Raw genomic sequence first — 14,948 nt, 5'->3', positions numbered from 1 at the left:
GCTTTCTAACTCTATGCAAAATTATTGCTCCTGCTCTAAATTAAATTCGCTGCCACATTTAAGATGACTGCTAAGCCATATCTCCAGACAAATGAAGCTGGTAATAATTATTTATCATTTCACAAATTTTTGTGTTAACATACTTTTATTTCTGATTTATTGCATAAATGCTCACTTTTCTGTCATACATTGCAAAATTACCAGTTACAACCAAGAGGGCGTCCAAGCAGTCCGGTGTAAAACCATCTGTAAAACCTCATTAATGTATAAACATAGAGATCCAACTATAAGTAGACAAATAGGTAATAAAGATAATGGATTTCATTATAATTATCACTTAAAATATAATAAAATATTATTATTTTGGCAGAAAAATCTTGGCATAATTATAATAGAGAGATATCAGCACACAACCAGGGCACACTGGTGATGTCACTGCCATGTGACTCAGCATGAGAGTCTAGTAATAGACTAGGAGATGTAGTATAGTTTAGTTTAGTGTCGCAAATGCTGACTAACAGCCCCATATTCATTAGCTAGTAAACAGTATTTTGTAGGTACTAGATTTAGTTAGACAGCTGCACCTAAATTGACAGGGTGTGTGAAAAAGCCGAGTCAAGGGTAAGGGGGCTGTACATAAACTAAAATACCATCGTGCCTGTCTCACTGTTCTGTACAACAGGGATAGATCCCATTTCAGAAGCCTTGAGAAAAACTTTACATCAAACTAAGGAGGAACCAGATTTATACCCACTGGTTCTTTCGGAATTGGTAAATTACATTCTGAATTACTGGTGAATTACAAACCAGTCTGAATTCAGAGAGCCCCTGGCAGAAATGATCAGTTACACCAACAATACCTGGCACAAATAGGAGTTGATACTCTCACTGTCAATGCCACCAAAGTAAAGGATAAATTGTTGGCTGAGATCCCAGAGCTTAAAGCTCACAAAAAGGAAAAGAGAAGGTGTGCCTTTAGCTTTCCATAAAGATGTGGTTTTGTCACGATCAAAAGCATCAGAATACTTGTATGCAGTTTCAATGGAAAAATCTTGAGATGACACAATCAAGCACATTTCCTGACACTGCATGAAAAGAGGTGTATCTGTACTAGGAAACTCCTGTAAACACCACTGATTTTCGGAAGTATCTACAAGTACCACTGAGCGTATACATCAAATTCCATTAAGCTAGGATACTTCCGGATTAATACCAATTCGGATGTATCTTGCTGAGGAATCCTTCCATGGTACAGCCATTTGTTGCCATGGCAAATAATCCACTCAAGGATTTTGTCAGGAGACATTCACACCTCAAGCTCCATTTGCATTTTACACCTTTGCCCAACTCTGCTCTTCCCTATTGGTTTTTTATCTCAACAAATCAAATAAAATTCAAATTTTATCTGTCACATACACAGTCATACACAATACGATATGCAGTGAAATGCTTACGCGACTGCCAGTGACCTTAAAAAAATAAAAGCTTATACATAAGAAAATAAATTTGAATAGAAGAAATACGTTAAGAACAAAATTAACTAGTAAAATATGCTGTAATAAAAGTAATACGTTAGAAAATAAGATTAACTAGTGAAATGAGAACAAAATATCAATATATCAGATATAGAAATAGAAATTTGTCAAAACAGAAATTTAGAAGTATAGAAGTTTGAAATGGCTCTGGTTTGCAAATATGCATAAAAAGTGACTTCATAAGTGTCTTATTTAAAGTGATTTGTGCAGTGGTCCATAAATGAAAATATAAATATGATAAATATGAATGAAAATATAAATGAGAATATAAATATGTAGTGCAAAGTGTGCATAAATGTGTTCAGAGTGGCCATGGATGCCCAGTCAGTGTTGGATGTTGCAAAAAGATGTTATTAGTTCTGTGTTGTGGTTGAGAGACCTTATCGCCTGCGGGAAGAAGCTCCTCCTCAGTCTCTCTGTGTTGGCCTTCAGGGAGCGGAAGCACTTTCCAGACCGCAACAGAGAGAACAGTCCATTGTTGGGTTGGCTGAGATCCTTTACTATCTTCCTGGCCTTGGTCCAGCACCGCTTGCTGTAGATTGAGTGCAGGTCAGGGAGCTTGGTGCGGATGATGCGCTCAGCTGATCGCACCACCCTCTGTAGAGCTCGCCTGTCCTGCATGGTGCTGTTTCCAAACCAGTTTGTGATGTTTTCCGTCAGGATGCTCTCTATGGTGCAGGAGTAGAAATTCCTGAGCACCTTAGAGGGCAGTCTGAAGTCTCTCAAGCGTCTTAGGTGGTAGAGACGCTGCCGGGCCTTTTTCACCACGGTGTTGATGTGACAGGACCATGATAGGTCCTGCGTGATGTGTACACCGAGGTATCGAAAGCTGTCCACTCTCTCCACTGGGCTCCTGTTGATTCTAGTAGTTGGACCTCCTGTAGGACTCCTAGTAGTTCCTCTCCTGCTTCGTACAAAAGTCCACTATCAGCTCCTTTGTCTTGCTGAGGTTCAGAAGGAGATTGTTCCTCTGGCACCAGTCCTCTAGGTAGGCCGACTCATCGTTGTTCGTGATCAGGCCCACCACGACGGTGTCGTCAGCAAACTTGATGACGGTGGTGGAGTTGTTACTGGCCACGCAGTGGTAGGTGTACAGAGAGTACAGCAGGGGGCTCAGAACACACCCCTGGGGGGCTCCAGTGCTAAGAGTGAGGGAGGCTGAGACATGTCCGCCTATCCTTACTGCTTGTGATCTGCCAGTCAGAAAATTGGAGATCCACTGACACATTGATGAGCTAAGTCCCAGGTGCTCTAGCTTGGTGGTGAGTTTGGAGGGAAATATGGTAATAAATGCAGAGCTGTAGTCGATGAAGAGCATTTTCACATAATTCCCCCTCCGAGTGTCCAGGTGAGTGAGAGATGTATGAAGGAGATGAGAGATAGCGTCATCCGTAGAGCGGTTTGGACGGTAAGCGAACTGTAGTGGGTCCAGTGTGTCTGGTAGTGAAGAAATGATGAAGTCTCTGACCAGGCGTTCAAAGCACTTCAACACTACTGAGGTGAGGGCTACAGGGCGATAATCGTTGAGGGAAGCAGGATGAGGTTTCTTCGGAACGGGAACAATGATGGACTTTTTGAAGCATGTGGGGATCACCGACTGAGATAAAGAGATGTTAAATATCTCAGTGAACACAGGTGCTAGCTGGTCTGCGCAGGCTCTAAGAATACGACCTGAGATGCCGTCTGGTCCTGCTGCTTTCCTGGTGTTTACTCTCTTGAAGGCTCTCCTCACGTCATGCTCGGTGATGATGAACGCTGAAGGATTAGCATCGCTAGCGTCTTAAGCTGCAGCCTCGAAGCGAGCATAGAAAGTGTTCAGCTCGTCTGCCAGAGTCACGTCCGCGTTCGTCATACCGGTTGTTGTTGCTTTGCCATCTTTGCCAAAACCAGGAAGAGAAGTCTGGTAGAAATGCTTCATAAGCATGGCCTCAGCATCTCCTATGACAGAGTACTGACTAACTGTGGAACTGTTAGGAGCTCCATTAGGAGCTGCCACAGTTAGCAAGTATGTAAAAGAGGGTGTCATCTGTCCACCAGTGCTACAGAAAGTGTTGTTCACTACTACAGTGATTGACAACATTGATCATAACTCTTGTGCAACAACTGCTACATCATCTTTCCATGGGACCGGTATCTCCATGTTGCAGCATCCCATCAAGAAAAAAAAGGAGAGGAACGCCGTCAACTTAGATTTAACCTGAGAAAGTCAAGTCAGTTCCACAGCTTCCTGATCTCTTCACCAATATCCCACCTACCTAATTTCAAACAAAGAATACCCTTCCACTGACCATTGCAGTGCCAATCCCAGCCACAGATGTGTTTGGGCCACAACTATGGAACTATGGTTTATAGATATTGTGGCAGCCATCTTAGACTCCATCTTTGTTTTAGCAGTATGCATGGGACCTACGAATCTAAAACCATGTCCATCTAACTAGTTGCTCCCAAAAACCTTGGTATAGAGCCTTAAATTAAGAGTCTATGTAGTATTATATTTTCTAAAATATGATAATTTTTTTGGTTCTGCAGCAGATATCTTGGATGTCATCTTTGTTAGAACCTTGCTGTGAGGTGTTAGATTACAAATAATAATCATGCTTAAATCTTTGACACACAAAACTTTGGTTTACACTCTTAATTTTGTTTTGTTTTAAATATTTAGCTGCAGAAGAGGAATTTACTGTGCATATGGCGGCCATCTCTATAAAATCTTGGAATTTTACATGGCTTTTTTTTTTTTTTTTTTTTTTAAAGGGAATGTCAAAGCGGATTTGTGCCAAATTTCATCCTTGCATCAAAAACTGAAGTATTTTTGCAGTTATCAGCTGCACCAAATCTAGAGTTCTGTGTACAACTAATTGCTTAGAATGATATTTGTGTTACTGATCACGTGTGTGTGTGTGTGTGTGCAGGTGTGTCAAAGATCTACATGCTTTTCTACCTGTTGGGGTTGTCTCTCCCCTGCATTCACCTTCTGTACCTCATTTGGATTGTGTTTGAGGTTTTCACACCCATTATGGGACGCGTTGTCAATGATATCCCCCCTGACATGGTGATTGCAGCACTGATTGCTATAACAACTGCCTTACTATCCTCTTATTTGGTAAGTGACTCCACACACGTGTTAAAAATTGTTTCTAATTAACTCTGTATATTTTTGTAATAAATGTCTTAATTCAATCTCTTTCTCTAATCACAGATTCATCTCCTGTACCTGGCAAGCACCACTAAGCATGCATTAGCTGCTTTATATGCAATTTTTGTTCTGATGTTTGTGCTAGTTTCCTGCGGAGTTTTTTTTCCGTATTCAAGTAATCCAGCCAGTCCACGACCTAAAAGAGTCGAAGTGCAGGCAAGTTCTTTAAAAATATTAAATGAGATATAATTGTCTTCACATGATGACAGTGATGTACAGTCCAAATATCTTTTTTACCAAGAAGTGTCACATCACATATTAGTGTTTGCCCTATCATACATTAATACAGTAATACATGTTAAAAGATAAAATTGGTTCTTGGTAATGGATTTGGACTGTAGACATCGACACTAAGCGCTTGTTATATAAATGATGAATAATGATCAGTGATATTTGTGCCATATGTCTACATCTAGCACTAAAAGTTTAGAAGATATTAGGCTTAGAAACAACACCGTCACTTTCTTATACAAGTCTGTGAAAGAGATCATGTACGAGTCATATAGTATGGGCAAAGAATGATATGTGTTCTCACCATTTTGCCCAGGAAACCTTGATGCACTATTGAGCCCCTATTTCACAGTTTCTTCATGAATTAATTCTAGGCTTTTTTTTGTTCATGTTCCACTAGTCGCACTAGTGTGTATGGTGTAGTTTTGTATTGTGTACACTATATTTGTTGCACCATGTTGCAGGACAGTATGATAATGATTATGATTTCTTTTTTTTATTTGTGAGTGAAACTCATTCATCGTTTGTTTTTCAGCACTTCGCAATCACTTGTCATGCTTTGAATGGCTCTTTGGAGAAAACAGATTCTGGTTATCAGATTGACGGCCCTGATTATACGGGAATGAGCCACATCACCCCTCACATTACAGATATTAACACCACCACCATCAGCTATGAGTTACCCTTCTGTGGTTTCAACAAACTTTTTCTTTTGCTCTTCAACAGCGCAACCAAGTAAGTCCTTGTATTCATCTTAAAAAAACAAACAAACAAGGCAAGCTAAAATCCACAATGTTGCCAATAGACATATGAGAGCAACAAGAAGCACAAAATGTGGTTAAAAAGTTTGGAAGAAAAATTATCAAATGATGATGAAGTGCTTACAAACTCCTTTCTAACATTTTATATGAATAACTGTATATACTATGTAAATGTATGTATGATATGGTCTCTCAGATTGTTGGCTTTTTCTGTTGTTTCAGAAATGCCTTGTATCTCCCTGCTCCGGCAGTGTCTCCTAAATCTCCACTAGAGTTTAAACTGGTATCCAAAAACATATCAACACGGGGGACAGTAAGGTTGAGCTTTGAAGCTAAATGTAAGATGTTTCATACATCTACAAAGCCCTTTTCAGATATGTGATGTGTAACATTTTGGGCTTCATCAATCCATAACAACTACGTCTTTTTGTTGTTTAGACACATCTTAATTTTATGTAAATCCTCCTCATGGCTTAGTTCAGACATACATAGTTTCCATCCTTGTGAGATTCTACAGTACATCAAGTGGCATATAATATAAGCCAGGGTTGCCAGATACACAAATAAACAGTATACTGCATAAACAGTTCTGAAAACCCCTCATCTTAATAAATTGTTGGTAATATCCAGGAAAAAAGAAACTTAACTTTGAGTAACTTATATGTGTTCTCTCTGTCTCTCTCTGTCTCTCTCTCTCTCTCACACACACACAGATAGCATTAATGATGTGCTCCATGCTCCAACAGTACATGTCCATCCTCATTTCATGTAATTTTTGTGTTGCCTGCCTGTAAAGCATAGGCGACTTAGGGATCACGATCTGTTGTCTCGTGTCAGAGTCCGCATCCGTTATCTGTTGTCATTCTTTTCTCTATCTATAACTCCTCCTAAACTGTTTGTAGGAATTTGACCAAACATTTACAGAACCTTATTAGAGAACATAGATTCCAGTTATTCTAGCATTAGTTATTACATTTTCTAACAATTTTATATTGTTTGTTTATTTTAAGTTTTTATCAAATACCATCCAATATACTGTAAGAGCTAGAACTTTAGTATGGTAATACCAAGTAATACCACAAGGTGTTCCTTTTTCATGATCTCCATGACACTACATTATACAATACCTGAACTGTAGAATATAGCAATCACACAATGCACCACTCTTTACTATGTTCAGTGTGATAGCAGCATCATAGGTAATCAGAGCAGCATCAAAAAAAAATTTCTTAAATGGATTTTTTTTTTACTTTCCATGTAATGACAAATTTGATCTCTATCTATGATGACCTGCACAAGACACATCACCTGTAAAAAGACCAAAATCACCTGTAGCCTGTCCCAGAAGACTTGGCAGGGTACACTCCGGATACACCAATCGCAGGGCACACACACACACATTCACACACTACGGGCAATTTGGGAACACCAGTTGGACTAATATACATGTCTTTGGACTGTGGGAGAAAACCAGAGTACCCGAAGTAAACCCACCAAGCACAGAGAGAACATGTAAACTCCATGTAGGCAGGAATAGAACCCGGACCCTGGAGGTGCAAGGTGACAGTGCTAACCACTACACCACTAAGCCGCTACACCAAGATCTATTTATGAGTCTTCCAAGGAAAACATGTCACCTGCCCACTGAACATGCTACTTCTAAAAATTAAATAGCTAATGCACATCTATGCTTCCTAATAAAGGTTCTGTGAAGGCTTTGTCAAATTCCTACAAATGTTTTAGGAGGAGTTGTAGGTGGAGGAAAAGTGTTTTTATGACATTAATATTCCACAGGTCCGAGCTTTATGACTGTGTGCGTCTGGGCTCACAGAGGATATACCGTTACAAGTTGGTCATTTAAAAATACCCAAGGATATTGTGTATGGTACCATCAGGGTGTGGATAAAGGACCGTGGACCTTCTGGATTGAGGTTGCGGTAAGTGTATAATAAACAACTCAAATTTACTTACAAAGCAATCCAATGAACTTGCATTGCATTTGAAAGTGGGAAGTCAGAGCTCAGAATTACATGATTATGGAGCTCTAAGTGTTCTGAGTAAAAAATTGGAAGAAAACTGCATGGACACCTCCAGGTAATTGTAATGAGTGATTCATACAGTATTTTACTCCTCAAAACAGTGAATTGTATAGTGAGTGACAAAAGACAAACAAACAAGCTAATGTTTGTATGTTGATGGAGCTACAAACATTTGTATACATATAATTTAATAGATTTTAAGGTAGTTGGTGCTGTTTTCAATTTTGTGAGTAGACATGTCGATTTGACGTCACGTCACTTCCAGTTAAGGGGCTTTTTCTTTTTTTTTCTAATTAAAAGTCAGCGATAAAGATTTAGATGAAAAAGAATATACCTCAAACATAAATGTTTTTTATTGGGATTTTATGTGATAGACCAACACAAAATGGCACATAACTGTGAAGTGGAAGGAAAATGATAAATGCCCCTCTGATACCCCTAACTAAAATTCAGTGGCACCAATTGCCTTCCGAAGTTACCTAATTAATAAATAAAGTCCACCTGTGTGTAATTTAATCTTAGTATACATACAGGTGTTCTGTGAAACCCTCAGAGGTTTGTTAGAGAACATTAGTGAACAAACAGCATCATGAAGTCCAAGCAACCCTCCAGACAGGTCAGGAATAAAGTTGGGGAGAAGTTTAAAGAAAGGTTAGGTTCTGAAAAAAAATTTCCCAAGCTTTGAAAATTTTAAGGAGCACTGTTCAATTCATTATCCGAAAATAGAAAGAGTATGGCACAACTACAAACCGATCAAGATATGGCCGTCCATCTAACTTGAGAGGCTGGGCAAAGAAAGCATTAAAGAGAGCCAAGAGGTCCATGGTAACTCTAAAGGAGCTGCAAAGATCCACAACTCAGGTAGGGGAGTTTGTCCACAGGACAACTATCAGTTGTGCACTCCAGAAATCTGGCCTTTATGCAGTAGTGGCAAGAAGAAAGCCATTTTGGAAAGGAAGCCACAAGTCCCATTTGAAGTTTTGAAAAGCCATGTGGGGGACACAGTAAACATGTGGAAGAATGTGCTTTGGTCAGATAAGACCAGACTTTTTAAACTTTTTGGCCCAAATCCAAAACGCTATGTGTGGTGAAAAAGTAACACTGTGCATTGTGGTGGCAGCATCATGTTGTATTTTTCTTTAGCGTGGACAGGGTAGAGTTAATGGAAAGGTAGATGGAGCCAAATAGAGTCTGCAAAAGACTTGAGACTGAGGTGGAGATTCACCTTCCAGCAAGACAACTACCATAAAAATACAACCAGAGCTACAATAGAATGGTTTAGATCAAAGCATATTCATGTGTTAGTATAGCCCAGTCAAAGTCCAGACATAAATTTAACTGAGAATCTGTGGCAGGACCTTCACATTGCTGTTGACACTCTCCTTCCAATCTGACTGAGTTTGAACTATTTTGCAAAGAAGAATGGGTAAAAATTTCACTCTCTAGATGTGCAAAGCTGGTAGAGGCATACCCCAATAGCCTTGCCTCGCCAATATTTCGTGAGATATTGCAAACAGACCACATGACTCATACTTCCGTGTCAGTCTTCCAGTGCCAAAATACAGAAAGGGCAAGATCTGGGTATGGTTAGGGCATATCTGGGCATCTTGAAAAAAAATCATCTTGGAAAAAATCCAAGATGGCGGCGTGGAAGTAGCATGCAGCTGTGTATGGACATCATTGTGATTGGTGTCCGTACATACAACCGCCAGACACTTTTGTATCTAAATAACCCGGTTAACGACATCCACGATGAGCTGCGGGAAAAGCTACGCGACCTCAGCTTGCTGCGTGAACCAGGTATCGAAGGCTAGGCGTTGCCTGTTGCCGGTGGCCAGAGAAGGGGACATCGGAAGCGGTGCGCGAGGAAGCGGAAGCACGGCAAGCGGGCGGGAGTCTGTGCTAGGCTAAAAACAAACTCTAGCCGGCCGTCCATCATCTTATCCAAAGTCTGCTCCCTGGACAATAAACTGGACAATAAATCTGACTCTAGCAGGCTATACAGCTATACAGGAGGTTAGAGACTGCTGTGGCTTTGTATTCATGGAGACATGGCTCAGCGACAGAGTACCGGACGCCGCCATTCAGCTAGATAGGCTAGCCTCGTTTCGCGCCAACAGCACTGCAGCTCTGTGCGGTAAGACTCGCGGCGGTGGCTTGTGTGTTTACATCAACACGAAATGGTGCAAGAACTCTGTGCTAGTTTCTAGTTATTGCTTATCACTTGTGGAGTTTGTGACTGTTAGATGTAGACTTTTTATTTACTGCGGGAATTCACCACTGTTTTCATTATCAGAGGGTACATTCCACCTAACGCTAATGTTACGGAAGCGCTATGGGAACTGTATGCAAGGATCAGTGAACTGCAAAATACACACCCAGATGGACTGTTTATTGTTGCTGGAGATTTCAAACATGCAAATCTCAAGTCAGTCCCCTGTGCCCAAGAAGTCTTCTGTGTCCTGTCTCAAAGAGTACCGTCCTGTTGCACTTACACACACCATCATGAAGTGCTTTAAGCGGCTTATTATGAGACACATCAAGACCCTGATCACTGGACCCACTGCAATTTGCGTACCGTTCTAACCGCTCAATGGACGACACCATCTCCACTACACTCCATCTTGCCCTCACACACTTGGACAATAAGGACACATATGTTCGAATGCTGTACATAGATTTCAGCTCAGCATTCAACACTATCATCCCCCAACAACTGATCGGGAAGCTGAGCCTGAGGCCTGAACACCTCCCTCTGCAACTGGATCCTGGACTTTCTGACCGGAAAGCCTCAGTCAGTACGGATCGGGAACTGCATCTCCAGCACCACCACACTGAGCACTGGGGCCCCACAAGGCTGTGTGCTCAGTCCCCTGCTGTTCATACTGCTGACTTACGACTGTGTAGCGACACACAATTGTAATCACATCATCAAGTTCGCTGATGGCACGACCATGGTGGGTCTCATTAGCAAAAACGACTGTCAGCGTACAGAGAGGAAGTGCGGAGGCTAGCGAACTGGTGTAAAGACAACAACCTGTTCCTGAATGTTGACAAGACAAAGGAGATGGTTGTTGACTTTAGGAGGACACGAAGCCACCATTTTCCGCTGAGCATCAACGGCATCAATTGTCCATTTTTCCGTTATTTTTTAGTGGTTGGCAGCGCTGGGAGACTGGCCCGGAAGTATGAGCCATGTGGTCTGTTTGCTGTTTGCGATATCTTGCGAAATGTTGGCTGCAATTTTTTGTCGTTACCACTGTCGTCTTGCACCTCCAGGGTCCGGGTTCGATTCGCGGCCAGGCTCGATTCCCATCTCTGTGTGCATGGCCTCATGTTCTCTCTGTGCTTGGTGGGTTTCCTCCATGTACTCTGGTTTACTCCCACAGTCCAAAGACATGTAGGTCAGGCTAATTGGCATTTCCAAAATTGCGTGAGTGTATGTCTGCGATGGATTGGTACCCTGTCCAGGGTGTACCCTGCCTTGTGCCCTAAGCCTCCTGGGAGAGACTCCAGGTCCCCGCTACCCTGAATACAGGAAGAGCAGTATAGACAATTGAGTGAGTGAGTGAGTACTTTTACTAGATAACTACTGCAGTGATAAATATATTTGGCCAAAAGAATTCTTTTAACCCTAACTTAAGAAAGGAAAGGAACTAAGAAGATTGCTGAAATGACTAAAGTGGCCATTATAAGTTAACTAGTTTATTATTACTATTACTGAAGTGCCTAACCTATTATTAAAACCTGGAATGATAGTGATGAACACATGGGAGTGATGCGGTGTGATAATGAAGAAGTTCTTGAAGAAATGTGGTCAGATAATAAAAAAAAGAATGAACATATTGGAAAATAATTGTCTGCATTTATTTTTCATAAAATGTGATCTGATCTGATTAAGTCAAGAGCATTCACAAAATAAACCTAAAATATTATTATTTCTTTCTTTCATATCTTTATTAAACACACTCATTCAACATTTAAAATGGTAGTGGAAAAAGTAAGTGAACAAGGAATCACCTTAGAATTCACCCCATGACCCTAAGCTCTAATCACACTCTTCCATCCTGGATCCATGTGGATCAGACCTGCACATCGGGCAAGAGGAATTCTAGGCCATTCTTCCTGGCAAAACTGCTTTAGCTCCGTCATATTCTTTGGATGTTTCATGTGTATGACTCTTATGTATATGATACTTTTTTTTTGCCACTGTATTGCTACTTTCTCCATTCATAAACGCCAAACTACTGCTTGGTGACAGACTAGTATGAAGCATTCTCTCAAGGGAATTGTGCAGACAGTTGGGTTGATAAATGCATTTCGAATATGAGACACAAAATGAATTTTATGAAAGAGGACCTAGTGAGGCTGTTTAGAAAGAAAAGGTTTCAGATTGCTAGAGAGCCTAAGGATTGGACTTGGAGCAATGGAAAAAGGTCATGTGGTCTTATAAGTCCAAATTTACTCCCAGACTGATGGGTACATTAGGATAAGAACAGAAGCACATAAAGAGATGCACCCATTGTCACAACTCCTGCTCATTGACATTTCCTTTCCCATGCTGTCATGCTCCCTTTATTTCCATCATGCCTCCAGACCATCATGAACCACCACCCCCCCCCCACCACCGCCGGCACACCTGAGATTTATTCACAGCTGACACAAGTGCTCACAAATCGGCTTTGTTACAACACTGACTGGGAAAACGTTTTTCATCCGCGTTCACTCCTTCAGCCATGTCATCTCACCTGCATCTTATCCTTTAATCCCCTGTAGTTGGACTCTCAGCACGAAGTTCAGCCCCCTGACACCCATCATGCTTATTGGCCACTATACAAGCCTGTAGAGATAGCATTATGATCTGGAGTTGCCTCAGTTTGTCAGGTCCAGGCTCAGCAACTACATGCATGCCATAATCAAAGCTAAATGCAGTCCAACAAAATATTAGTGTGCAACTGTTTTGGGCTAGGTAGTGTATCAAGTATCATAGAATGTGTATTTCATTTAGAGAACTAGTAACTTTAATTTTACACACCATTCTGTACTCTTTCAATCAATTACGATAAAAATTATTATATGCCAACACTCATAGGTATTTTTTAGATTAGATAAGATTCTGTGTTGAGTTAAATGGCTTTGTCACTTTTCCTCTCTTCAGAATTCAGAATATTTGAAAGACACCGGCATGGTCTCCATAATGATTTCAGCCCACTATTTATTCGGAGAAGATCAGCACACTCCTGAGCTCAATTTGTTTTTGCAGAATTTTCCGGATTGGGCTTTTGTGACATCACAGGTCAGTACTTACCACGTGTACAAGTACTGAAAGCTGAGAAATGTGAATTGAACTCCAATGACTGCAGTATTTACACAATCAGTATATATTTCTTCTTGTCTACCACTTTTTTTGTGGTAACATGTAATCGTTTACATGTAATTGTTTTAAAATGACTGAAAATGAATGAAGTAATTGTGATTCTAAATGAAGAGCCCAAGCTGTATTTAAATACACAAGGGGAAATGGACAAGGGGAAATAAAAGCAGTTTTTTAAACCTTTGTGAATAACATGTGGTTGGTAAAATGTCTTATAATTGTCATAATTGTCAAATAATTGTCATAATTTTGTGACTACAGTGAACTTTGCTTGTGTTTATCTGTATAATGCTTGTTTATTATAACAGTAACAGTTTTTAAGTATTTTTGTTGCCTTAAATTTAGTGTTATTATACTGGGGCATGAAATTATAAGTTTTCTTATTCAATATCCGATATAAATATTTATCTACTACAAAGAACACCCACTTTCTCTTCATGACACATTATCAATTCAGCAATAAAGTTGGTGGGAAACTTACTAAGGGTAATTTTTTCAACAAAGGAAGGCCCAAAAAGTTTTATACATTGTAAATTTTTTCATTATTTCAAACCAAAGATTGCTTGAAAACTAACAAAAGAAGTTTTAAAAACTCATAAAACTACCAAACAACAAAAATGTTTTATCACAAGGCTTTTCACAAACTAGATTTGTTTATATATGTGTACATATATATATATATATATATATATATATATATATATTTTTTTTTTTTTTTTAAACATGCACTTCGGATGATGTGTGTTTAAGATGCTCTACTGTTGAAGATCTTCTTTGTATCTAAATAAAAAATTGTATGTACATTGGTTGAAACTCACTCTTTCAATGATTTCTTTACATTTTTTAAACATTTGAAGACCTGAAACCAGTCACGCTCCCCCACTCATTATCTTTACCGCTTAATTCTGTATTCCGGGTTGGGGGGGCTTTACTCTATTCCAGGAAACTTGGGGCATGAGACGGGTCTACACATATACACAGGGTGCCAATGCATTGTAGGGCACACATACATGTACACACTACAGGCAATTTGGGAACGCCAATTAGCCTACTCTGCATGTCTTTGGTCTGTGGGAGGAAACCGGAGTACCCGGAGGAAACCCATGCCCACAGAGGACCCTGAAGGAGAAAGGTGACCGTGCTAACCACTAAGCCACTGTGCCGCCGACCCAAAATCGTTCTCAGAATTCTTTTTTGTCTGTATGTCTGTCTGTCCAGTCAGATTTTATAATAAAAAATTTGTGAATTTAAGTTATGATCAGTTATCACGCCAGATTATGTCATAGCATCTAACATTTGTTTATTATTTTCTTACATTTATCGCCTTTTTCCTTGAGGTAGGCGTGGCTATACGCATCGCTCAACAGAGACAATCACCTTGATAGTTTACTGTGTACAGACAGAGTTTGAAGAATACAGAGAAAGTATGGTAATGCATCTACAAACCGCCCAAATCCTCAAGAAACAGAAACAAAAGCGTGACACAACATGGTCACCCCCCCCCCCCCCCAAAAAAAAGAACAGTACACTGTGAAAACTGAACCTTCAAAGATAAAGGCACAATGATGACGTTGCCTGCTGTTACCTGTGCAAATTAATAATCGCAAACACACAAACAGAATTTCGGTTTTACATATTTAGACGATATTATCAGTACCTGTGGTTCTGCCCGCGTGCTACTATTACCTGCGAATGGAGTGTTCGCTGCTGCTCCTCACAACACACCAATGTTTCGGTAGATATATTATTACCTCACAGTATGACAATGAAGCTGATGAAGATGTTGTTCACTGTTGGGGGACTACGGTGAGG

General features: G+C 40.2%; 1 protein-coding gene across 5 annotated transcripts in view; it reads left to right on the top strand.

Annotated features, from left to right (window-relative positions):
- The window catches only part of LOC128507165 (endoplasmic reticulum metallopeptidase 1-like), a 53,690-nt gene extending 39,847 nt beyond the window's left edge, over window positions 1-13,843 (top strand). For 2 of the 5 annotated variants that reach the window (XM_053477839.1, XM_053477838.1), the window contains 6 exons: window positions 4,448-4,638; window positions 4,735-4,887; window positions 5,498-5,697; window positions 5,946-6,061; window positions 7,518-7,660; window positions 12,921-13,843. In XM_053477839.1, coding sequence (XP_053333814.1) covers window positions 4,448-4,638; window positions 4,735-4,887; window positions 5,498-5,697; window positions 5,946-6,061; window positions 7,518-7,660; window positions 12,921-13,088 — 971 coding nt within the window. In that variant the 3' untranslated portion in view covers window positions 13,089-13,843. The remainder of the gene's footprint in view (window positions 1-4,447; window positions 4,639-4,734; window positions 4,888-5,497; window positions 5,698-5,945; window positions 6,062-7,517; window positions 7,661-12,920) is intronic. The other 3 variants (XM_053477837.1, XM_053477840.1, XM_053477841.1) reach the window with 2 other exon arrangements.
- Window positions 13,844-14,948: the final 1,105 nt, after the last annotated feature.

The sequence above is a fragment of the Clarias gariepinus genome, chromosome 19 (assembly GCF_024256425.1).
Source record: "Clarias gariepinus isolate MV-2021 ecotype Netherlands chromosome 19, CGAR_prim_01v2, whole genome shotgun sequence".
In the NCBI taxonomy this organism is placed as follows: Eukaryota; Metazoa; Chordata; class Actinopteri; order Siluriformes; family Clariidae; genus Clarias; species Clarias gariepinus.
The sequence above is the reverse complement of the archived record's forward strand: the minus strand, read 5'-3'. Positions and strand labels throughout refer to the sequence as shown.